Genomic DNA, 26,640 nt, shown 5'->3' on the forward strand with positions numbered 1-26,640 from the left:
CCAGGTTGATATCTATGGCCTTGTTTCTGTTAGGATTTGTAAGCGTGTGAACCCTCTGGCCGAGGTGAGATGTAGAACCACCCATGGGGGGAGGAGCCCCACTGAGCCTCACCGTCGGTAGGCAGACTCTCGGCTGTGGGATGGAATACAGCAGCGGGTTGAAGAGAGAGAGAGTGACCCCTGGAGGATGGTCATGGTGCGGCAGCTCAGGTGCTGACGTCAGACACAGCTCGGGAACTGGAGTAGGCAGTAGCTGCGGCACCACCCGAGAAGCGGGGGTGTCGGTAAAGTACAGTCACTAGAGCACACTGGATCCGTAGAGATGGAATGTACGAGGGTCTCTCACTGGGAGGTCACGGCAATAGTCCGCAGAGCAGGGTACACCGGAGAGAGAGTTGCCACGTAGATATGCATAGGAGCCACAGTGTAGTTACAGCGACAGAAACGAAGCAGGTCCGGAGAAGCCTCAGGCAGTGAGACGCAGGAATCCGTGAGAAGGCCCTCTGAGGAGCGGATAGCCAAGAGACAGGAAGGGGCCTCTGAGGAGCGGGTACCCGATAGTCTCCAACATGGAAGCAGGAACCAGAACAGCATAGAATGAAGAGTACAAGTAGTAGTAGTGAACTCGTTCACACGTCACTGTCTGTCTGGGCTGGAGAGCTTAGTATCCGTGTTGAGTGACGTCATCTGACGGGGACATCCCCGAGGTTCCCACCATGACATGGATAAAACAGGTCGGGGAGCGTGCACGCGCGCCTAGGGATCCCCGCAGGTAAGATGGCGGTCGGCGGTGTCCACGCCACTGGAGTAGGCCCGATAACGAAGGGTGGAGGGCCAATGGTTGCTAGCAGAGGCCGCGAGTTCCCCAATGGAGCTAATGCAGCAAACAAAGAGGTGAGCAGTAGTGGTTGCAGCTGTCTACGGCCGCGGAGTGTATCAGTACCTCCCTTCTTAGGGCCTCTCCCTGGGGGTTTTGGCTTCCTAGGATGCGCCAAATGAAACTGTATGATTAATTCTTTATCGAGAATGTTAGCTGCGGGTTCCCAGCTGTTTTCCTCTGGCCCAAAGCCTTTCCACGATATTAGGTATTCCCATAGTCTTCCTCTTTTCCGTATATCCAGGACGTACTGCACTTGATAAGTGATATCCTCTTCAGATGCCAGAGGTTCAGACGGCTTTTTGGAAATCTCAGACAAAATAAGAGGTTTAAGTAATGAGACGTGGAAAGCGTTATGAATCTTGAGTGACGTAGGCAGGCGTAGGGTATATGTGACTGGGCCCAGACGAAGTACGGGAATGGCCCGATGTATCTGGGAGCAAAGCAGGCAGAAGACAGTTTCAGGTGAATGAATCGAGTACTAAGCCATACTTTGTCTCCTGGGTTGAATTGAGGCGCTGCTCGATGATGATTATCATAGCATTTCTTGGACTTTCGGGCCGCTTGTTGAATAAGTCGCTTTGTGTCTTCCCAGAGTTGATGCAACTCATGAGTTGTGACTTGTGCCACAGGAGAGGCCACAGACAGAGGTAATGGAAGTGGAGGCAGAGGTTGGCGTCCGTATACCACTTGGAAAGGTGAAGATCTGGAGGAAGCAGAAATATGCGAATTGAGGGCAAACTCAGCCCAAGGCAAAAGCTCAGACCAGTCATTTTGTCGGGAGTTAACGTAGGCCCGGAGAAACTGCTTCAAAGTCTGATTGGTCATCTCTGTTTGACCATTGGCCTGCAGGTGATAAGCTGACATGAGGTCCAAGGCAATGTCGAATTTCTTGCATAAAGCCCTCCAGAACCTGCCCGTGAATTGTACTCCCTGGTCAGATAGAATATGCCTCGGGAGCCCGTGGAGTCGGAATATATGGCGGATGAACAGTCTCACTGGTTCCGGGGCAGAAGGGAGGCCAGGTAGAGGCACAAAGTGGGCCATTTCCGAGAACCGGTCCACTGTGACCCAAATTGTATTATGACCATTGGAAGTAGGAAGATCCACTATAAAATCGGTGGCAATATGTGTCCACGGTTCGCTGGGTGCGGGCAGTGGTTGTAAGAGACCCCATGGTTGGCCCGTTGGCGGCTTCTGGCGGACACAGATTGAACACGACTCCACATAGGCTTGGGTGTCCCTCCTCATGGTTGGCCACCAGTAGAACCTCTGGAGTGATGATAGGGTTCTGGCTTGACCAGGCTGACCCCCTAACAGGGAATTGTGTGCCCATCAAAGGATTTTTTTACAAAGTGGACGGGGAACCACTGTCTTCCCAGGTGGTATGGTGAATGTGGCTGAAAGGAGCACTTTGTCCGGATTGATGATGTAATGCGGAACATCCGGGACGTCCTCGGTGGTGAAGGACCGGGAAAGGGCGTCTGCTCAGGTGTTCTTGTCAGCAGGCCAGTATCATAATATGAAATTGAACCGAGTAAAAAAGAGCGACCAGTGCTTGTGGTCTGTATAGACAGTGACCTGGTGCTGAGCCCCCTCGAGCCAGGGGCACCACTCTTCGAAGGAGAGCTTTATTGCCAATAGTTCTTTGTCTCCTATTCCATAGTTGCACTCTGCAGGAGAGAAGCGGTGAGAGAAAAAGGAGCAGGGATGTAACGTGTGATTGGCAGAATGTTGGCTCAGAACTGCACCCACATCGACGTCGGATGCTTCAACTTCAACGATGAAAGGTCATCGGGGATCCGGATGGCGTAAGCAAGGTTCTCTAAGGAATGCCTCCTTTAGTTTCTGAAGGCCAAGATGGTCTCGGATGACCATTGCGAGGGGTTGCCTCCCTTGCGGGTCATGGCGGTGAGAGGGGCGGTCAGAGTGGAATAGTGTGGAATGAATGACCGATAGTAGTTCGTAAATCCCAGGAATCTACGAAGCGCCTTAAGGCCCGTTGGTTGAGGCCAGTGCTGAATGCTTTTGGTCTTTTGGGGATCCATCTGGAAGCCTAGGCTTGAGACCATGTAGCCAAAAAAAGGGACCATCTCCTGTTCAATGGAACATTTCTCTAGCTTGGCATATAAGCGATTGTCCCTTAGGTATTGAAGAACTTTACAGACATCCCCGGCGATGGTTCTGGAGGTCCCGAGAGAACACCAGGATGTCATCCAGATAGACAACAATGCACTGATAGAGCATGTCTCTGAATACCTCATTCATCATGTTCTGGAACACCGCTGCGGCGCTGCATAGGCCAAAGGGCATTACCAGGTATTCAAAATGGTCGTTACGGATGTTAAAAGCGGTCTTCCATTCATCAACCTGACGTATTCGAACCAAGTTGTAGGCCTCTCTCAAGTCCAACTTGGAAAATATTTTGGCTCCTTGAGCCTATCAAATAGTTCTGAAATTAGTGGCAGCAGGTATCGGTCCTTCTGAGTGATTTCGTTTAGGCCACGGTAATCTATACACGGCCGGAGGGAACTGTCCTTTTTCCCTATGAAAAAGTATCCCGCTCCAGCAGGAGACTTAGAAGGCCGTATGAATTCTTTTGCCAGATTCTCTTGTATGTAGTCCAACATAGCCTTGGTTTCTGTTAGCAAAAGCGGGTACACCCTTCCATGTGGTGGTTCAGAATTCAGGAGCAAGTTTATCGCACAATCAAAAGAGCGATGAGGTGGTAGTGTGTCTGCAGCTTTCTTGGAAAAAACATCTGCATAGGTGGTATACTGCTGCGGGAGACCTGGAAGAGACATTGTGGTAGGTAGGCAAGGCAAAGGTGAAACAGCCTCCAAACAGTTCTTGTGACAGGTGTTGCCCCATTGGGAAAATTGCATTGGGCTGACAATTTCAATGTATTATTCACTATGACGCCTAGATCTCTTTCCTGGGTGGTAGCTCCTAATATGAAACCCAACATTGTGTAACTACAGCAAGGGTTATTTTTCCCTATATGCATCACCTTGCACTTGTCCACATTAAATTTCATCTGCCATTTGGATGCCCAATCTTCCAGTCTCACAAGGTCCTCCTGCAATTCATCACAATCCGCTTGAGATTTAACTGCTCTGCATAATTTTGAGTCATCCGCAAATTTGATAACCTCATTCATCGTATTCCTTTCCAGATCATTTATAAATGTTTTAAAAAGCACCGATCCAAGTACAGATCCCTGATGCACTCCACTGTTTACCTTTTTCCACTGAAGTCAGGCTCACCAGTCTATAGTTTCCCGGATCAGTGTCAGGAAAAATCATGGAAACTATTCTAAAGAACAAAATCACAGAACATATAGAAAGACATGATTTAATGGAACACAGCCAGCATGGATTTACCCAAGGCAAGTCTTGCCTCACAAATCTGCTTCAATTTTTTTGAAGGGGTTAATAAATCTGTGGATAACGGTGAACCAGTAGATGTAGTGTATTTGGATTTTCAGAAGGCGTTTGACAAAGTCCCTCATGAGAGGCTTCTACGAAAACTAAAAAGTCATGGGATAGGAGGTGATGTCCTTTCGTGGATTACAAACTGGTTAAAAGACAGGAAACAGAGAGTAGGGTTAAATGGTCAATATTCTCAGTGGAAAAAGGTAAACAGTGGAGTGCCTCAGGGATCTGTACCTGAACCTGTGCTTTTCAATATATTTATAAATGATCTGGAAAGGAATACGATGAGTGAGGTTATCAAATTTGTGGATGACACAAGGTTATGTAGAATAGTTAAATCACAAGCAGATTGTGATACATTACAGGAGGACCTTGTGAGACTGGAAGATTGGGCATCCAAATGGCAGATGAAATTTAATGTGGACAAGTGCAAGGTGATGCATATAGGGAAAAATAACCCGTGCTATAATTACACAATGTTGGGTTCCATATTAGGAGCTACCACCCAGGAAAGAGATCTAGGCATCATAGTGGATAATACTTTAAAATCGTCGGCTTAGTGTGCTGTGGTGATCAAAAAAGCAAACAGAATGTTAGGAATTATTAGAAAGGGAATGGTGAATAAAACAGAAAATATCATAATGCCTCTGTATCGCTCCATGGTGAGACCGCACCTTGAACACTGTGTACAATTCTGGTGGTCGCATCTCAAAAAAGATATAATTGTGATGGAGAAGGTACAGAGAAGGGCTACCAAAATGATAAAGGGGATGGAACAGCTCCCCTATGAGGAAATGCTGAAGAGGTTAGGGCTGTTCAGCTTGGAGAAGAGACTGCTGAGGTGGGATATGATAGAGGTGTTTAAAATCATGAGAGGTCTAGAATTGGTAAATGTGAATCAGTTATTCTAGGGGGGACTTCATGAAGTTAGCAAGTAGTATAGACCCAGATTCAAGATTATAGTGATTATAGGCAGAGCACTGGGGCAGGGGGATTTTCCCTCAGAAATCAATAAAAAGGTGTCTTTAGAATTTGGTGCACTTCCTGTCCTGCCAATCCCTAAATCTAGCCCCTTTACAGATAGGTATATCTCATTCCCTCCATCTATCTCATCTCGATACCCTAGGGATGAACTTCTCCTAGAATAATCCTAGTATCTCTCTTACCTGTAGGTGTATCTCATTCCCTCCATCTGTCTCATCTCTATACCCTGGGAATGAACATCTCCTAGAATAACCCTAGTGTCTCCCTTACCTGTAGGTGTATCTCATTCTCTCCATCTGTCTCATCTCTATATCCTGGGGATGAACACATCCTAGAATAATCCTAATGTCTCTCTTACCTGTAGGTGTCAAAAATTGAAGTTTCCAGAACCAAAGGTTGTTTCTGCTGAGATGAAAATGAATTTCCAGCTGACATACTCTCAACAACTGATGGAATTGATCACAGATTTTGGAGGTAAAGAAGACTCATTCTCTTTTACTTTTGGTTTATTTGTTATAAATCATTTGCTAGCAGAATATGAAGTTTATTGGGTACAGATCTACACTCTGTACAGATGAGAGATTTCTGTTCTCTTCTCCTTCTTGTTTGTTCTCCTGGCTCCCTCCTTCCCTGGTCTCTTGCTTGCATCATCCCGACCCCCGACAATCCTCTCATCATCGAAGTGGACACTTCAGACATCGGCGTTGGTGCAGTCCTCAGCCAGCATTCACCCAATCACACTTTGCACCCGTGCTCATTCTTCTTCCGATACTTCTCCCTGCCTGAGCGTAATTATGGGATTAGGGACAAGGAATTACTGGCGATTAAACTAGCCTTTGAGGAGTGGCATCCCTGGCTCAAGGGAGCACAGCACCAAATAACAGTATATACTGACCACAAGCACCTAGAGTACCTGCACCATGCTCAATGCCTTAATCACAGACAAGCCCGCTAGTCTCTTTTTGTTACTTAATTCAATTTCCTACTATGACACTGGCCAGCCAATAAGAACGCCCGAGCCGATGCACTCTCTTGTTTGTTTACCACAGAAGATGTTCCGGATGCTCCACGGCACATCATTGATCTCACTAAAGTCTTTCTGTCCGCCGCACTCACAGTACCATCTCGGAAGATGGTAGTTCCCAGACTTCTTCGAAGGAAAATCCTCCGCTGGGCGCATGATTCCTTGCTCGCAGGCCACCCTGGACAAGCTAGAACTCTTTCCACTCCAGAGATTCTATTGGTGGCAAACTATGAAGAAGGACGCTCAAGCGTATGTGGAATCATGTCCCACTTGTGCTTGTCAGAAGCTGCCGACAGGCTGTCCTTGGGGTCTCCTACAACCTCTTCCTGCACCTAGTGAGCCGTGTACACACATAGCCACAGATTTCATTGTGGACCTACCCTCTTCCAGTGGCAACAACACCATTTGGGTCACCGTGGACTGATTTTCGAAGATGGCTCACTTCATGGCGTTACCTGGTCTTCTTTCAGCTCTGGAATTAGCAAAATTGTTCAATCGTCACATCTTTTGCCTTCACGGACTCCCAAGACATATAGTCTCTGATCGAGGTGTCCAATTTACAGCCAGGTTTTGGAGGTCTCAATGTAAAATATTTGACATTGCCTTGGACCTCACATCGGCCTATCACCTACAGGCCAACGGTCAGACAGCGAGAACGAACCGCACCCTGAAGCAGTTTCTTCGGACGTATGTGAATTCTCATCAGAATGACTGGTCCGATTTATTGCCCTGGGCCGAGTTCGCCTTAAACTCCCACCAGTCTGCATCTACTGGGTCATCATCCTTCCAAGTGGTATACAGACGCCAGCCTCTGCCTCCTCTTTCAAGATGTCTGTCTGTATCTTCTCCAAGGCCTGCACACCAAACAACTGCTACAGCAAGCCGCCCAGAAATCAAAGAAATTCTACGATGCCCATCATCGGGCAGCTCCACAGTTTAACCCTGGAGACAAGGTGTGGCTCAGCACCCGCTTTATTCGCTTGAAACTGCCTTCAGCCCGCTTCGCTCCCAGATACATCGGGCCTTTTTCCATACTTCGCCGGCTGGGTCCGGTTACTTACAGTCTTCGCCTACCCGCATCGCTCAAGATTCATAACGCCTTCCACATCTCACTATTGAAGCCTCTCATCTTGTCCGAGTTCTCCAAGAAACCTCCTGAGCCCCAACCTCTGGCATCAGAGGAGGACGTAACATATCAGGTACAGGGCATGCTGGACGTGAGGAAGCGCGGGAAGCATTGGGAATATCTGATCTCGTGGGAAGGACTTGGCCCTGAAGAGAACAGCTGGGAGCCTGCAGTCAATATCCTTGAAAAAGAACTGATCAAGCAGTTTCATGCTTCTCACCCAAGAAAGCCCAAACCCCCCCCCGGGGAGGGACCCTATGAAGGGGAGTACTGTTAAACATGTCGGTCGCAGACAGCTGCGACTGCTGTTGCTCACCTCTTGCTTCTCAGCTCTGACTCCATTAGGTAGACTGGCGGCCTCCGCCAGCTATCGCCGGCCTGTCTGCCTCTGTTCCCGGGTCTCCCTGGATGGCATGGTCGCTGCCGATTGCCATTTTGCCCTTGGAGTTCCCTAGGTGCGCGCACTCTTGGGCCAGTCTTAAGCATGTCATGGTGGGAACCTCGGGGATGTCCTCCCCTGGATGACATCATTCATCATGGACACTTAAAGCCAGCTGGCCCTGTCTGCCTACGACTTGGCAATGAGTTCCCTCATTGCTGAATCCGCTTCGCTCACAAAGGACTCTCCGTTCCAGCTCCTGCTTTCTCGGCACGAGACGTCCCGGGTACCCGCTCCTCGGGGGCCCTTTCCTCGTCTCCGGCTATCCGCTCCTCAGAAGGCCTTGCGCCTAGGACCGCTGCCTGCCCCGCTCCCTGGGGCTTCCTCTGGAACCATCGCTACACCCTCTGTGAGTACTTCCCTTGCGGACCATTACCATATCACCTCTACTGTGGAACCCTCATCTGTGTACCCCGCTCTGCAGACCACTGCGTGTCATCTCTGAGGAACATCATCGCTGTACCCCGCTCTGCGGACCATTACCGTATCATCCCTAATGTGGAACCCTCATTGGTGTACCCCGCTCCACGGACCACTGCTGTGTCATCTGTACTGAGGAACATCATCGGTGTACCCTGCTCCGCGGACCATTGCCGTATCATCTCTACTGAGGACCCTCCTCGGTGTACCCCGCTCTGTGGACCATTGGTGTATCATCTCTACTGAGGTATCCTCCGTGGGTATTCCCCACCTCACAGACTCCGTGGCACCTCGGTATCTCTGTGACTTTCCTCCTGCACTCCCCGCTCCGCGGGCAGTGCCGCTCTACTTCTCTAATAAAGACTCTAACACTTCTGTGCTGTGTCTGACGTCAGCTGAGACCTCGCCTCCCGACGGTGAGGCTCATGGGGCTCCTCCCCGTGGACGGTACCATCTCTCACCTCGGCCCATGGCCCACATACCTACAAATCCTAACAGATAGTATCCTAGCTGATAAAAAGTGCCAAGTCTTTACTTTGTAGCAGAGGAAATGTAGCAAGCTCTCTGATGGATATTTTTATAAACTGAAATCATTAATATTAGACTATTTGTTATTTTTTTCTTCTCCCATCCTACAGGACCTGGTGAGGTCAATATTCAAAACTAAACATTTAAATAGATAATTTGGAGTTATCCATGTAAATGTCTTTAGATATTGACCTCAGTAAGTTTTATTCTCAGTTTGATAAATATATGTCTTCATTTTATTGTATTTATTTCTCTTCTCTAACGTCTGATCCCTGTTTCTCTTTGTTTTAATTCAGAGTGGTCGATGGAACATGGGAGATATGCAGGTAACTGAATCTGATATATAACTAATTATACAAAATGATGCAATCTATTAATGAAACCTGCTGATCCTTCCCTTAATTATTGACAGATTTATTTATTTAAAAATATTTCATGGCCCGCTGATCCCAAAACCTGTTCTCGGTGATTAAAACAAAAGTGACAGCAATGCAGTAATGGCTCTTTGCCCATATCTCGGATAGTTGGAACGTCTTGACGGAGCGCACACTAAGCACAGACGTTCAGACATTGCAGTCTCAGGGCCTGGTTAGGGGGGGAGAGACGGTGAGGCAGAATTGAAATGAATCGTCCTTCAGTATTAAGCAGAGAATCTTAAACAGTAACTGCCAATCGATCGGCAACCAATGCAAAGACTGCAGCTTTGAAGAGAGATGTTTGAAATACAAGGAGCAGTGGTCACCAAAGGGAGCGCTGCTTATTACGTGAGACGAAGCACATGGAGAACAGATCAAGGAAGACCCAAACAGCACAGAGTCACAGTAATTTAATGTGAGAGAGCACAAGAGCTTCAACAACCCTTGTAAAATCTCTGGCTGAAAGAAGTAACGCCAATTTTAGTTTATAAAATGCAGTCTGTTCCCACATTATCCTTCCCAGGAAGTTTAGACTCCAAGGTGGCTCCAAGATAGGAACATAAGGGCTATGAAGTCACTTATCCAGTGGGTGCATCAGGGTGGCACTACTTAGCTGGACAACTTATCTGGCTAAGTTGTTACAATATTGAAACTTAGCCAGCTAAATTGTCCGGCATCTAATAACTTTTCCATCTAAGTAGCAACTTCTACGTGGATGTTCAGTAGTATTTCCAAGCCGCTGAACATCCTGTGTAATTTAGGAGGCTTAGTTACGTATCAGGATAAGTCTGAATATTGGGCCCAAAAAATTGCCATGCTGGGTCAGACCAAGGGTCCATCAAGCCCAGCATCCTGTTTCCAACAGAGGCCAAACCAGGCCACAAGAACCTGGCAATTACCCAAACACTAAGAAGATCCCATGCTACTGATGCAATTAATAGCAGTGGCTATTCCCTAAGACAACTTGACTAATAGCAGATTATGGACTTCTCCTCCAGGAACTTGCCAACTCTTTTATAAACTCAGCTATGCTAACTGCCCTAACCACCTCCTCTGCCAACAAATTCCAGAGCTTAATTGTGCATTGAGTGAAAATTTTTTTTATCGGATTTGTTCTAAATGTGCCACATGCTAACTTCATGGAGTGCCCCCTAGTCTTTCTATTATCCGAAAGAGTAAACAAGGGATTCATATTTACCCATTCTAGTCCTTTCATAATTATGTAGACTTCCATCATATTCCCCCCTCAAGCCATATCTTCTCCAAGCTGAACATCCCTAACCTCTTCAGCCTTTCCTCGTAGGGGAGCTGTTCCATTCCCCTTATCATTTTGGTTGCCCTTCTCTGTACCTTCTCCATCGCAACTATATCTTTTTTGCGATGCGGCGACCAGAACTGTACACAGTATTCAAGGTGGGGTCTCGCCATGGAGCAATACAGAGGCATTATGACATTTTCCATTTTATTCACCATTCCCTTCCTAATAATTCCCAACATTCTGTTTGCTTTTTTGACTGCTGCAGCACACTGAGCCGACGATTTCAATGTGTTATCCACTGACGCCTAGATCTCTTTCTTGGGTTTATTTTAATTATTTTTAATTTTTATATACTGGTGTTCCTGTATGTAATACAAATCACATCGGTTTACATTGAAACAGAACATAATAATTTGCATGGAGGCGGTACATGGAACATAGGTTATGGAACTTGGACCGGGGAAACTATTCAAGCTTAACATTATGAATTTGGAACATTAAACAAGACTCTTAGGTATCAAGTCTCTTGGAACATCAAAAACCAAAAATCAAAACAAATGGAAAACCGTATAAAGAAAAACATGACCATGGAAGAGGAACATAACTGTAAAAATGTCACTTGTATGCTTAAAACAGTGTAATAGTAGTATGATACTTCGAGATTACGATGGACTTAATTTGTACATAAAACAGTAGAGAAGAAAGTTAGATATATGCGAGACGGTGGCTCTTGCTAGCTGGAAGCGAACCAGGGGCTCATGATCCTGGAAAAGCTTGGCCGAAGAGCCAGGTTTTAAGTTTCTTTTTGAATAAAGAGTGGCAGAGTTCTAGTCGGATGTCTGGTGGGAGCGCATTCCATTGAACGGGGCCTGCTGTAGATATGGGACGTTTCTGAAGCAAGGATTTTGTTGATGGGGCATAGAGTGTGCCTTTATATGCTCCTCTGATGGGTCTGGATGATGTGTGAGGACGTAGTTGGGTGCTTAGGTGGAGCGGGGAGATGTTGTGAATGGATTTTTGGATAGTTGTGAGCACTTTAAAGAGGATACTGTGTTTAATGGGCAGCCAGTGGAAGAGTTTAAGGATGGGGGTGATGTGTTCTCTTTTATTCGTTTTTGTAAGAATTCTGGCTGCAGAGTTTTGCACCATCTGGAGGGGTTTGATGGTACTGGCCGGGAGACCAAATAGGAGCGAGTTGCAATAGCCGATTTTAGATAGTATGATGGCTTGTAGAACCATACAGAAATCGTTGAAGTGAAGTAGTGGTTTCAGCTTTCTAAAGACTTGTAGCTTGTAGAAACAGTCCTTAGTGGTGGTGCTTATAAATTTTTTTAGGTTAAACTGATTATCTAGAATGACACCTAAATCTCTTACATGCGGCGATTGATTTAATTTTGGTATGGAGGAAAGGAGTGTGTCAGATGGGTTGAGAAACTCGTCATCTTGATTGATGATAAGGATCTCGGTTTTGTTGTTGTTAAGTATGAGGTTGAGGCTGGAGAGCAAATGATTGATCAGTTGCAAGCAATTGTTCCAGTGAGTCATAGTTTTATATAAGGATTCTGTGATAGGGATGAGTATTTGAATATAAGAACATAAGAAATTGCCATGCTGGGTCAGACCAAGGGTCCATCAAGCCCAGCATCCTATTTCCAACAGAGGCCAAACCAGGCCACAAGATCCGGGCAATTACCTAAACACCAAGAAGATCCCATGCTACTGATGCAATTAATAGCAGTGGCTATTCCCTAAGTAAACTTGATTAATAGCAGTTAATGGACTTCTCTTCCAATAACTTATCCAAACCTTTTTTGAACCCAGCTACACTAACTGCACTAACCACATCCTCTGGCAACAAATTCCAGAGCTTTATTGTGCATTGAGTGAAAAAGAATTTTCTCCAATTAGTCTTAAATGTGCTACTTGCTAACTTCATGGAATGCCCCCTAGTCCTTCTATTATTCGAAAGTGTAAATAACCGAGTCACATCTACTCATTCAAGACCTCTCATGATCTTAAAGACCTCTATTATATCCCCCCTCAGCCATCTCTTCTCCAAGCTGAAAAGCCCTAACCTCTTCAGCCTTTCCTCATAGGGGAGCTATTTCATCCCCTTTATCATTTTGGCTGCCCTTCTCTGTACCTTCTCCATCGCAATTATATCTTTTTTGAGATACGGCGACCAGAATTGTACACAGTATTCAAGGTGTGGTCTCACCATGGAGGGATATAGAGGCATTATGACATTTTCCGTTTTATTAACCATTCCCTTCCTAATAATTCCTAACATTCTATTTGCTTTTTTGACTGCTGCAGCACACTGAACCGACGATTTCAATGTATTATCTACTATGACGCCTAGATCTCTTTCTTGGGTGGTAGCTCCTAATATGGAACCTAACATCGTGTAACTACAGCAAGGGTTATTTTTCCCTATATGCAACACCTTGCACTTGTCCACATTAAATTTCATCTGCCATTTGGATGCCCAATCTTCCAGTCTTGCAAGGTCCTCCTGTAATGTATCACAGTCTGCTTGTGATTTAACTACTCTGAATAATTTTGTATCATCCGCAAATTTGATAACGTCACTCGTTGTATTCCTTTCCAGATCATTTATATATATATTGAAAAGCACCGGTCCAAGTACAGATCCCTGAGGCACTCCACTGTTTACCCTTTTCCACTGAGAAAATTGACCATTTAATCCTACTCCCTGTTTCCTGTCTTTTAACCAGTTTGTAATCCACGAAAGGACATCGCCTCCTATCCCATGACTTTTTAGTTTTCGTAGAAGCCTCTCATGAGGGACTTTGTCAAACGCCTTCTGAAAATCCAAATACACTACATCTACAGGTTCACCTTTATCCACATGTTTATTAACCCCTTCAAAAAAATGAAGCAGGTTTGTTAGGCAAGACTTCCCTTGGGTAAATCCATGTTGACTGTGTTCCATTAAATCATGTCTTTCTATATGCTCTACAATTTTGATCTTGAGGATAGTTTCCACTATTTTGCCCGGCACTGAAGTTAGGCTCACTGGTCTATAGTTACCCGGATCACCCCTGGAGCCTTTTTTAAATATTGGGGTTACATTGGCCACCCTCCAGTCTTCAGGTACAATGGATGATTTTAATGATAGGTTACAAATTTTAACTAATAGGTCAGAAATTTCATTTTTGAGTTCCTTTAGTACCCTAGGATGCATACCATCCGGTCCAGGTGACTTGCTACTCTTTAGTTTGTCAATCTGGCCTACTACATCTTCCAGGTTGACAGTGATTTCGTTCAGTTTGTCTGACTCATCACCCCTGAAAACCATCTCCGGAACTGGTATCTTCCCAATATCCTCATTAGTAAACACGGAAGCAAAGAAATCATTTAGTCTTTCTGCAATGGCCTTATCTTCCCTAAGAGCCCCTTTATCCCCTCGGTCATTTAATGGTCCAACTGACTCCCTCACAGGTTTCTTGCTTTGGATATATTTTAAAAAGTTTTTATTATGAGATTTTGCCTCTATGGCCAACTTCATTTCAAATTCTCTCTTTGCCTGTTTTATCAATGTTTTACACTTAACTTGACAATGCTTATGTTTTATCCTGTTTTCTTCAGATGGATCCTTCTTCCAATTTTTGAAGGATGATTTTTTGGCTAAAATAGCCTCTTTCACCTCACCTTTTAACCATGACTGGAATCGTTTTGCCTTCCTTCCACCTTTCTTAATGCGTGGAATACATATGGACTGTGTCTCTAGGATTGTATTTTTAAACAATATCCAAGCCTGTTGAACACTTTTAACCTTTGCAGCTACACCTTTCATTTTTTTTCTGACTATTTTCCTCATTTTATCAAAGTTTCCCTTTTGAAAGTTTAGTGTTAGAGCTGCAGATTTATTTATTGTCCCCTTCCAGTTATTAGTTTAAATTTGATCTTGTTATGATCACTGTTGCCAAGTGGCCCTATCACCGTTACCTCTCTCACCAAATCCTGCGTTCCACTAAGAATTAAATCTAAAATAGCTCCCTCTCTCATTGGTTCCTGAACCAATTGCTCCATGAAGCAATCATTTATTACATCCAGGAACTTTGTCTCTAGCAAGTCCTGATGTTACATTTACCCAGTCAATATTGGGGTAATTGAAATCTCCCATTATTATTGCACTGCCAAATTGGTTTGCTTCCCTGAGTTCTCTTAGCATTTCATCATCTGTCTGACCATTTTGTCCAGGTGGACAGTAGTATACTCCTATCACTATACTCTTACCCAACACATATGGGATTTCTACCCATATAGATTCTACTGAGCATTTAGTCTCTTGTATGATCTTTAGCCTGTTGGACTCTATACCCTCCCGGACATAAAGTGCTACACCCCCGCCAAGTTGATCCTCCCTATCATTGCGATATAATTTGTACCCTGATATAGCACTGTCCCATTGGTTATCCTCCTTCCACCAAGTCTCTGTGATGCCAATTATGTCAATCTCATCATTTGCTGCTAAACACTCTAACTCTCCCATCTTACTTCTTAGACTTCTGGCATTGGCATATAGACATTTCAAAGTGTGTTTTTTGTTTGTTTTAACAACCTGCTTTTCAGTTGTTTGGGATAATTCAGAAATCATTAGTTTTGGTGATTTTTTACATATAGGCATATGGACTATGTTTGCTTTTAATGGAACCTCTCTGTTGGGATGCCCTAACTCTCCTGTTTCATTAGTATCCTTCAAGGATACATTTCTCCGAACCATGCACTGCTGAGTGACTGTCTGTTTTCCCCCTTGTTCTAGTTTAAAAGCTGCTCTATCTCCTTTTTGAAAGTTAGTGCCACGTTGAGGTAGTGCGTCAGATTTAGATTGGTGAGTAGCCGGCAGATCGGGAGAAGGTAAATGTTGAAGAGGGTCGGAGAGAGGGAGGAACCTTGGGGGACACCCTGGTTGGATGGGACCGGATGTGATTCTTTATTGTTTATCTTTACCTTGAAATGTCTATTAGACAGGAAGGACTTGAACCAGCTGAGGACTGTTCCCTTAATGCCTATGTCTGCCAGACGTTTTAATAGTGGTGAATGGTTTACCGTGTCAAAGGCCACAGAGAGATCTAGTAGGATCAGGAGATATGGTTGTTTTTTGCCCATATTTGATAGAATGGTGTCGGTAAGAGATATGAGGAGGGATTCTGTGCTTAACGATTTGCGAAAGCCGAACTGGGAAGGTGCGAGAGTGGTGTTTTCTTCAAGGTACTCAGATAGTTGTTTGACTATCTTTTCCATAAGTTTGGCGATCAAAGGCAGGTTGGCTATTGGGCGGAAGTTAGCTGGGTCCATGGGCGGTAGGTTCGTTTTTTTTTTTAGTAAGGGTTTAAGAATTGCTAGCTTGAGTTGGTCAGGGACTAGACCTTGGGTAAGAGAGCAATTAATGATGTCTGCAATTGGCTTTGAGATGGCGTTCCTTATGGCGATGAGGAGGTTGGTTGGAATTGGGTCCAATGGATGAGAGGATGGTTTCAGTTTTTTGAGGATGTTTTCTATCTCAAGAGCTGATGTGGTCTCGAAAGTTTCAAAAGTCGTATTTTGTTGAGGTAGGGTAGCGAGTGGGAGAGAGGGCAGGGGATTGGGTGTCGAGAGGGAGACAGTCAAGTTAGCGATTTTGTTCTTGAAGTATTCTGCTAATTCAGTGGCTTTGTTGAAAGCTTGATCATCCGGGATGGTAGGAGGGGATGGTTTGGTGAGTGCTGAGACGTATGAGAAAAGTGCTTTCGAATCGAAGATGAAATGATGGATTTTTTTAGAGAAAAAATCTCTCTTTGTTCTAAGTATTGTGTTCCTGTAGGCATTGAGAGTGAATTTGTAAGTTGCTAACGTTCTGGGGGATGGGTTTTTTCTCCATATGTGTTCTTTATTTCTTAGCTCTTGTTTGAGCAACTTCAGTTCTGGGGTGAACCAGGGTTTCCTATTGTCTGGCGAGGGTTGTACTACTTTTGTGGTGGTAGGGCAGGTTAGGTTCGCAATCTTTTTGGTGATGTTGCACCAGGAGGAGGTGGCTGCAGTTGCATCGGAAAGATCGAGTTGTGTTAATTCTCTAGAGAGCTGGTTGATGAGGAGGTCTGTGGAGCAAGGTTTCCTGAATTGGATAGTGGTTTTCGGGAACGAGTGGGGAGGATGCTCTGAGAGCTTGAGGGTCGTGTTAATGATCCGGTGGTCCGTCCAAGGGACCGGCGAGCAAGTGGGCGTGGCAGGGAGCGAGATGCACTCATTGATGAAAATGAGGTCCAGCATGTGGCCTGCTTTATGGGTTGGGCTTTTAATAATTTGTGTGAATCCCATATAACTAAGTGCTAGGGTAACGCAGTTCGGGGATTGTGGTAAAACATCGACATGCATGTTGAAGTCTCCCAATATGATGGCAGGTTTGTCTGGGTTGAAATATTTGGCAGTGAGTTCAATGACGGGTGAGGGGTCCGAGTCTAAAGTTCCTGGCGGAGCGTAGATTAGGCCAATTTGTAGGTGATCACATTTGAAGAAGGAGAGTTCTATATTCGATGTTGTGTTTGAATGTTGTAAGGTTAGGTCTAGCCCTTTCTTAGCAGCTAGAAGCAGCCCTCCTCCCCTTTTTTTGAGCCTAGGGATGGAGAAAAGGTCATAAAGCTGGGTGGGCAGTTGGTTTATTAGAGCTGAATCCGTGGGTTTCAACCATGTTTCTGTGATCCAACAGATATCTGGATTGACTTCAATGAGGTAGTCGTTTAAGATGTGTGTTTTTTCGAAAGCGATTGGGCATTAAAAAGAGTTAGAGATAGTAGTGATAGGCCTAGGAATTATGTAATCGGCGAGATCATTATTGGAATTAACCTTTGTTGACGGATGGTGTGATGTGGGGAGGGTTTAGCTAGAGGTCTGCGTTGTTTTCTGATGATAGGTATAGAGTACGAACTATGGAGACTGTGGTGATGTATGGGGGATTGGGAATCCCGGTAGCATTTTGATCTGGCTGTGCGGTAAGGGTGAGTTGAGTGCTGGATGAAGCTGGAAAGGTGCTGGAAGTTGCTGGCTGCATGCTGGATGTGATTGGATGCTAGCTAGAAGGGGCAGGCTGAGTGCTGGAGGAAGCTGAAAGTGGGCTGGGAGAGGTTGGATGCGTCCTGGACGGGGCTGGATGCTAGCTAGAGGAAGCAGGGTGAGTGATAGCAGTTGCTGGATTGATTGCTGGTTGAGGCTGGATGCGTGCTGGTAGTCGCTGGTTGCGTGATGGTGGAGGTTAGATGCGTGCTGAGCGAGGTTGTAAGCTGGCTAGAAGAGGCAGGATGAGTGCTGGGGGAAGCTGAATGCGAGCAGGAAGAAGCTGGTAGCAATCGAATGTAGCAATGCTGAGGCGAAGCTGTCTATCCGGAGCGGGGCTTTTGTCCTTATTCCTGGGGCTCACAAAGGGGCGCACTAAGGGGCAGGCCCCTTAGGTCGCGCTCCTTCGGGCATGCGACGCCGCCGGGATTGCGCTTGAATTTAAAGGGCCCAAATCTGGCGTCCGATTGGCACGATGCTAGCGTTAGGGGCGCGGCTCCCTCCCCGTTAGTCTTCCTGGGCCTAAGGCGGCTTTATTTTCTTTTGATTTCCTGTTATCCTAATTCCCTGGAATCGCTTCCTGTCTCCCCTGCACGGCTCACCTGAACTGAACGCTGGATGGAGAGGAGGTGAGCAGGCTCTCGCCCCGAGTGGGCCGCGTGAGCCTCGGCAGGGGAGAGAAGAGCGGACGCAGCCGTGAGAAGGTGGGCGCCAACGAGCGCCCACCCTCTCACGGGTGGGAGCTCGTTGGAACCCAATATTGTGTAACTATAGCAAGGGTTATTTTTCCCTATAGGCATCACCTTGCGCTTGTCCACATTAAGTTTCATCTGCCATTTGGATGCCCAATCTTCCAGTCTCACAAGGTCCTCCTGCAATTTAGGATCGGCGGTGCAGGCCCAACCTGCGCCGCCGAAGATAACACTGAAAAAGCGCGCGACGGCGATCGGGAGGGAGGGGGAGTGGGGGAGGGTTAGGAGCGCGGGAGGGCCAAGGGGGTGGGGGGGGGTTGAGAAACGGCCGGAATCGCTGCACCCCCATTGGTCAGGAGCCGCAGCCTGACGGTGACATGGCAGGTTATCCTGCCACACGGACCCAAGCAGGCTGCAGGATTAGGCTGCGTGCACGGCTGGCTGTTGGCGCACTCGGGATTTATAAAAAAAAAAAAAATAATAATAAATAAAGAATATATATCTGTCGGTTTTGGCACAAGCAGTAGCGTTAGTTGAAGGGCTTTAAAAAAATAAATAATTAAAATAACGCAAACAAGAGACAAGAGAAGGCATAGCTACTGCAGCGCGGGTGTTTTGGACAGGGGGCATGCTGAGGAGAGGCCGAACCCTCGTCCCCCCCCCCACCCCCACCCCTGCAGGAGGTGGTCTGCAAGGTACAGCAGGCAGGCGGTGACTCCTTCAGCCGACGCAGCTCCAATGAATAAGGCAAGTCCTGCCTGCCCCACTCCGCCCCAGTTTATCCCCCACGGAGTGTTCGGAAGCCGATTTTTCCCTTAGACCTTTCCTTAAATGCATCGGGTGGGGATTTCTTATATCCCAGTGTGCCCACCCCCCCTCCTTCGCCTGCAGGCCTGCTGCCTACACTGAGGGACGACTGTGCTGGGTTGGTTTGCAGCCCTAAGCGGGGGGCGGGGCAAAGGCAAAGCCCCCGTCGCTAAAAGGGGCAGTAGGGGGTCGAAGCGTGGACTCGCTGGAAGGTCAGGTCAAGGGCGGGAGGCATGCTGGAGCATTCTTCTAAGGGGGCAGATATGCAGGGTCGGGCCGCAACCCAAAGCACGTCCCGACTGGGCCAGGAGGGCAGGCCGGGTAAAGAGCAGTGGACCTGATGTCGGAGCGAGGGGTGGTGCGGAGTGGCACAGAGGGCACGCGGAGAATTTCACGCACAACCAGCCTTGTGATTACGGAGGTCGTGCAGGTGTGCAGGCCCAGAACGCTTAAACCCATGCCCGGAGTGGCAGTGGTCGGGGGGCGCAGGGCCGGTGGGATTACGGGCATAGGGATGGTTCTGCAGCCTGTGTGTGTGTGTCTCCACAGATGTGGCAGAGCCAGAGTATCCTGGCGCGTCGCAGCAGGAGGCATGGAAGGAGCGGACACACGCATGGTCCATGGAAGGCGGCAGACAGCAAGGCTTGTCAGCTGGCGGCAGAGCATTGGAAGCGGATGGAGTCTATTTCGCGGGGGCCAAAGCAGGTGAGTTGGATTCGATAGATCAGCGGGTGGCGCAGAAAGGCATAAAGAGAAAGAAGTCGTGTACATATAGATCAGAGTTGGATACGAGCTAGTCATCGACGTCTACCTCGTCAAGTGAGTTGAGTGGGGACAGACATGCAAGGGGGGGGAGGGGGCCTGCGACAGGACACGGGACATCCGGCATTAGCGTCTTTGACAGAGTTATGCGAGGGAGGTCCCGAGAAAGCTGCGAAGAAGGTTTCGCAAAAGGAAATATGTCAATATTTTTAAGCTATTGAAGGGTAGACAGGGAGGTAGGAAGGAGAAGAAGAAGGGTAAGAAGAAGAGGGGGCTGGGGGAGAGTTCAGTAGATCCTAAAGTTTCAAAGAATATTTTAAATTGGGTCCAGGGGTTCATGCGTTTGGCCAGTGTAGTGGGGCATTTCGAGCCCATGCAGCATCGGGTGGTGTTAGCGTACGGAGATAGTACATTGGGGGCATTCAAGGATTACGAAGGTTGGGCCTGGCTCAACTTCGATGAGAAGTTTAGGGATAAGATGGCGGGGAATCGCCATATGTCTCGGGGTACACAGGACATTAATCTATGGTTGACGCAAATGACTAACAAAAGTGTGGGGAGCACAAAACGGACTGCAGGAGGGGCAGTTGGTTCGGGGACGGCAGGTGCAGGTATCGGGAGTAGCAGTATATGCTCCTCTCGAGGCGCAGGGGATCAGTAGCAAAGCCGGAACAGGGGTCAAAGAGGTGGCGGGGAGGACAGGATGTGTGCTGAAGATTCAACAAGGCCACTTGTTTGTTCCCAGACTGTAAGTTCCGACATGCATGCGCCACTTTGCAACGGAGTTCATCCCGCATCCAAGTGTGCACTAAATCAGATTACAGCCCCACCTAAAAGGGGCAAGCAGTGAGGTTCAGTTCGGAAAAGCGGAGTCACCGGTGGTGGTCACAGAGTTGCAGGGGTGGTTACAGCACTATCCTAACCGGAAGGCGGCAAATTTATTGTTTTTTGGTTTCAAGGACATGGGGCCGGGGAACGGGGGGAGGGTGCATAATGCTAAGTTAGTGGAGGTAGCGAAGGCAAAATTGGATGTAGAGTTGAGCCTGGGGAGGATTGCAAGGCCTTTTGCGGAGCCATCGGAGCATCGGATGCACCTATCACCTTTAGAGGTCAACCCAAAGAAAGCGTCTGGGAAATGCAGGCTAATTCTTAATCTATCTTACCCATGGGGCGAGTCTGTGAATGATTTCATTCCCAAGGAAGAATATACCGTACGCTATGCCTCGTTTGACGCTGCTTTGGACTTAGTGAGGAGGGAAGGGCAAGGGGCATGGATGGCGAAGGCAGACATGGAACCCGCTGCTGCTGATACATCTGACCAGTGTTCCTTTACTGGGTTTTCCTTTGAAGGGAAGTATTTCGTAGACCGTTGCTTGCCAATGGGTTGGGCGGTTTCTTGCGCATCCTTCGAAGCGTTCAGCTCCTTTTTACAATGGGTAATGGAGCAGCACATGAGCTGTAACAGGTTGTTGCATTATCTAGACTATTTCTTGTTTGTCGGTGCGAGGGAGTCCGATCAGTGTCGGGTACAGCTAGACAGGTTTTTGGAGGTAGCAAGACAGATGGGTGTGCCCATTGCGTCGGATAAGACAGAAGGGCCTTCTAATCAATTAACCTTTTTAGGCATAGAATTGGACTCCGTCGCCATGGTCTCGCGTTTACCAGAGGTTAAAGTGCAGAAATTGTGGGAATTAGTTCAGGGCATGAGGAAGGCGAACAAAGTTTCCTTGCGGAGAATGCAGTCATTGATTGGGTCATTGAATTTTGCATGTTGGGTGATACCTATGGGGAGGGTGTTTATACGAAGGTTATCTACAGCCACAGTGAGTATTCGGGTGGGGCATCATTTTATCAGAGTGACCCACAGGATTAAGGATGAATTAAGGGTTTGGGAGGTTTTCTTGGAATCCTTCAATGGAGTGTTGATGATATCAGACAGCGAGATATCGAACCAGGATATCTAGCTATTCTCTGATGCAGCGGGGTCCACCGGCTTTGGAATTTATTTTCAGGGTCCATGGTGCGCAAAGCCTTGGCCAGAGGATTGGGTGGACAATGATTTGCAAAAATTACCTTTTTAGAGTTATTCCCCATGGTGGTAGCACTGGCAATTTGGGGGGGGATCGGCTAACTAACAGGCAGGTGGTCTTTTGGTGCGACAATTTGGGGGTAGTACAGGTGATTAACCGATTGTCCGCAAAATGTTTGAAGGTCTCGGCTTTGTTAAGGGAGTTGATAGCCATGTGCTTGCCAAGGAATGTGAGCATCAGGGCCAAGCATGTCCCAGGAGTTCAAAACGTAATAGCTGACGCCCCCTCTCGTTTCAAATGGAAGGTTTTCCGAGCGATGGCCCCACAAGTGAGGCAGATGGCAGAGCGTTTCCCGGAGCATCTGTGGAACCTTGGGAGGATGAAGAATGGAGATTGATATGATAGTCGGTCGCACCTGCCACTTGGGCGGCCTATATGGTGGGCGAAGTGTAGTGGCTCGTTTTCTACAGGCGGAAGGATGGAGGGGGTGCAGTGCAGGAGGGGTGGATAGTGCAGTTTATATTGTGGGCAAAACGTAACGGTTATTCAGTGTCTTCGGTTAAGGCACAGGTAGTGGGGTTTTCCTTCTTTTAGAAGTTACGGGGATGGGGGAACCCAATGCTCAGCTTCATTGGGAAGCGGGTATTAAGGGGATGGCAGAGGGATCGGGGAGGTGAAGGCGACGCGAGGAGGCCCATCAGATCTGGGGATTTGATTCATTTGATGGCGCAGTTGACCTCTGTGTGTTGGTCCAGTTATGAGGTTCTATTATTTAGGATGGCCTTTTCGTTGGCTTTCTTCGAGGTGATGAGAATCAGTGAGGTAGTGGCGAAGTCCAAGACCACTAAGGCTTGGACTTGGATAGGGCTTCTGGTACAGCAAGTCCAAGTGCACTGGGGCATAGTCACACTGTTCGTGCAGAAATCGAAAACGGATCAAAAGAGGAGAGGGCAAGTAATCACGCTCCCCCCCCCCCCCGGCTGAGAATACCATGGTGTGCCCAGTGCTAGCGACACAGGAATACCTTAAAGTGCACCCCACAGTGCCAGGTTCCTTTCTAGTGCATAAGGATGGTGTACCGCTAACCAGATTTCAGTTTACCAGAGTTTTAAACATGGTGGTGAACCGGGTAGGGTGGGAGGCAGGAAATTATAGTTTGCATTCTTTTAGGATTGGTGCAGCCACTTCAGCGGCAGAATGTGGCATATCGGAAGCAGGGATCAAAGTTATCGGAAGATGGAAGTTATGTGAGGAAATAAGATCGCCAAAAGACGGAGGGGTGGGGGGGAGGGCAGGGAGACAGGTTATTAACCGAATTCTCTTCTTTTGCAGAGTTAATGGGGGTCTTTCGAATCCAGGGGTGTGCTTGGATCATAGGCCACTCCTTTATCTATTGGGCGCAACGGAAGGCAATGCTAAGACCCAATGGAGAACACCTATACCTTGAGCGCTGGAACTGGAGAATTGCTTGGTTTGGCAAACAAGGGATGGGTTGGGATGAGTTACTACCTTTCCTGCAAGAGCAGGTGGATATGTGGGGGGTACCAAGAATCATAGTAATACACCTAGGGGGCAACGATGTGGGGAGGAAGTCGTGCAGAGAATTGTTGGCCTGCATACGGAAGGATTTGGCGCAGATCATGATTCGGTGGCCTAGTGTTAAGGTGGGATGGTCGGACATCATTGTTCGAGTGAAATGTAAAGAGGAGGTACTGTGGAAAAAAGGGGTAAAGAAAATGAACCAACAAATCGGGAAGTGGCTGATGTCTCAAGGTGGGTTTTGGGTTAGACATAAATGGGCATGGGATGTGGATGATGGCCTGTTCTGTGGCGATGGGGTTCTCTTGTCTGAGGTTGGACTGGATCTCTTCAACAAGGCTGTGCAGGAAGGGATAGAGAAGGTGATAGTAAGAAGCTAAGGGGCCGCACTCGGGGGAACAAGGACGACTTAACCCGAGCCCAGGTTATATCTGTGAATAATGCACTGTTAAAATGGCATGAGGGGGGGTGCATCTTGTGTAGTTTGGGGGGGGGCTGCTGCACGAGACGGCCAGTAAGCTGGGGGCTAAAGCTCAAGGCCACGGCTTACCCTCACCGGGGACGAGGCGAGCTAAGCAAGAAAAGGGAGGGCGGGGATCGCTTTACCACTGGGCCATGGTGGTAGAGGCATCAGGGAGGGAAAGGGGGCGGGGCTTGTTAGAATTGATAAAGTTATGATCTGTTATGTGGTTGTAAGGGCTCGGGTTAAGATGAATAAACTGCCAACTGTTGTAATGCCAAAAGTGTGTGCATTGTCTTATTGAGGAGTGAGGAACGTGAGAGCCAAGCGCATGTCCTGCCTCCCTGTGTTAATCACAATCCTCTGTGATTTAACTACTCTGAATAATTTTGTGTCATCTGAAATTTGATCACCTCCCTCATCGTTCCCCTTTCCAGATCAATTATAAATATAGCAAAAATCATCAGTCCAAGTACAGATCCCTGAGGCACTCCACTGTTTACCTTGCCGCATCTCAAAAAAGATCTAATTGCGATGGAGAAGGGCGACCAAAATAATAAAGGGGATGGAACAGTTCCCCTATGAGGAAAGGCTGAAGAGGTTAGGGCTGTTCAGCTTGGAGAAGAGACGACTGAGGGGGGATATGATAGAGGTCTTTAAGATCATGAGAGGTCTAGAACAAGTATTTATTTATTATATACCAACATTTGATCTCAATCAAGATATCACACATTCAGGTACTGTAGGTATTTCCCTATCCCCAGAGGGCTTACAATCTAAGTTTTTGTACCTGAGGCAATGGAGGGTAAAGTGACTTGCCCAAGGTCACAAGGAGCAACAGCAGGACTTGAACCTTGGTCTCCTGGTTCATAGTCCACTGCTCTAACCACTAGGCTATTTCTCCTCCCTGAGTAGATGTGAATTGGTTACTCTTTTGGATAATAGAAAGACTAGGGGGCATTCCATGAAGTTAGCATGGGGCACATTTAAAACTAATCGGAGAAAGTTCTTTTTTACTCAACGCACAATTAAACTCTGGAATTTGTTGCCAGCGAATGTGGTTAGTGCAGTTAGTATAGCTGTGTTTAAAAAAGGATTGGATAAGTTCTTGGAGGAGAAGTTCATTACCTGCTATTAATTAAGTTGACTTAGGGAATAGCCACTGCTAATACTAGCAACAGTAGCATAGAATAGACTTAGTTTTTGGGTACTTGCCAGGTTCTTATGGCCTGGATTGGAAACAGAATGATGGGCTTGATGGATCCTTGGTCTGATCCAGTATGGCATGTTCTTATGACCATTTAATCCTACTCTCTGTTTCCTGTCTTTTAGCCAGTTTGTAATCCACGAAAGGACATCACCACCTATCCCATGACTTTTTACTTTTCCTAGAAGCCTCTCGTGAGGAACTTTGTCAAACGCCTTCTGAAAATCCAAGTATACTACATCTACCGGTTCACCTTTATCCACGTTTATTAACCCCTTCAAAAAAGTGAAGCAGATTTGTGAGGCAAGACTTGCCCTGGGTAAAGCCATGCTGACTTTGTTCCATTAAACCATGTCTTTCTATATGTTCTGTGATTTTGTTCTTCAGAATAGTTTCTACAATATTTCCCAGCACTAAAGTCAGTTTCACTGGTCTGTAGTTTCCTGATTACACCTGAAGCCCTTTTTAAATATTGGGGTTACATTAGCCACCTTCCGTCTTCAGGTACAAGGGAAGATTTTAATGATAGGTTACAAATTACTAGTACTAGATCTGAACTTGTATTTTTTGGTTCTTTCAGAACTCTGGGGTTTATTCCATCCAATCCAGGCAATTTTGCTACTCTTTAGTTTTTCATTCTGTCCTACTACATCTTACAGGATCACCGCGACTTGACTCAGTTCATCTGAGTCCTCGCTCTTGAAGACAGTATCCTGAATGGGTATCTCCTCAGCATCTTCATTTCTAAATACCAAAGCAAAGAATTCCATTTACCCTTTCCGTGAGTCTCAAAACATATCGGTTTAGTAACATCACCCAAACTGAAGCTGGAAATCCCCCTCAGGATCAGGGAAGAGGATTAGCCAAAGGGATTCAGGATTACTTAGATTTAGTGCTAAATATTATGCAGGGACGTCCAAATCATTACTGCCTGCAAACACTCAGTTAATAGTTGTGATGTAGAGGCGCCATTGGATTCAATAGGAATTGTGGGTGAATATCAACATCGTAAAGTAGATGCTTGTATCCCAAAAGTGGTGAGAAGCTGAGCAAGTGGGAGCAGAAAAATAGTCAAGTGGAGATCGCTGAGGAAAATCTGGAAACAAAGGAGTTAACTGAGAATATGAGGTTCCTGCTCTAATTTGCTGAACAGGTCTGGATAAAATAGAAAAAAGCATTTAACAATAGGGTCCCCAGCACAAGTTTATTTCAGGCAAATGAGTGGAATATTGAAATCTGTTGGATCGGTAATGTCTAGTATTCCTAGTCATAGAGCTAGCCCAGAATGAAGACCCTATCCTAAAAAAGTTAAGTGTAGAAAGCTAGAGGTTTTCACAGATAAGGGTTCCTCTTAGTGATGTGAATGCCAAATAAAGTTTTTTAAATTTACATCTGACATTCACCGGGAGTCAATGAAGATCCAATGGCAATGGACTAGCTGAAGTCCTCCTAGAACTCGCCATAACATACGGGCCACTGGATTCTGACTCAATTATAATTTCTGCATTAATTCACCAGAATTCCCCATAACAGAGCATGACGGTAATCAATGTATGAGAAGACCAGAGCATAAGCCCCAGA

At 46.7% G+C, this 26,640-nt stretch overlaps 1 protein-coding gene across 1 annotated transcript in view; it reads left to right on the top strand.

Annotated features, from left to right (window-relative positions):
- LOC115082295 (E3 ubiquitin-protein ligase TRIM39-like) overlaps positions 1 to 23,860 on the top strand; it is a 43,340-nt gene extending 19,480 nt beyond the window's left edge. Inside the window, exons 5-8 of the mRNA XM_029586524.1 lie at positions 5,660 to 5,769; positions 9,129 to 9,158; positions 19,611 to 19,766; positions 23,186 to 23,860. Coding sequence (XP_029442384.1) covers positions 5,660 to 5,769; positions 9,129 to 9,158; positions 19,611 to 19,766; positions 23,186 to 23,772 — 883 coding nt within the window. The 3' untranslated portion in view covers positions 23,773 to 23,860. The remainder of the gene's footprint in view (positions 1 to 5,659; positions 5,770 to 9,128; positions 9,159 to 19,610; positions 19,767 to 23,185) is intronic.
- The last annotated feature ends 2,780 nt before the right edge of the window (positions 23,861 to 26,640 follow it).

This window comes from Rhinatrema bivittatum, unplaced genomic scaffold (genome assembly GCF_901001135.1).
Source record: "Rhinatrema bivittatum unplaced genomic scaffold, aRhiBiv1.1, whole genome shotgun sequence".
NCBI lineage: Eukaryota > Metazoa > Chordata > Amphibia > Gymnophiona > Rhinatrematidae > Rhinatrema > Rhinatrema bivittatum.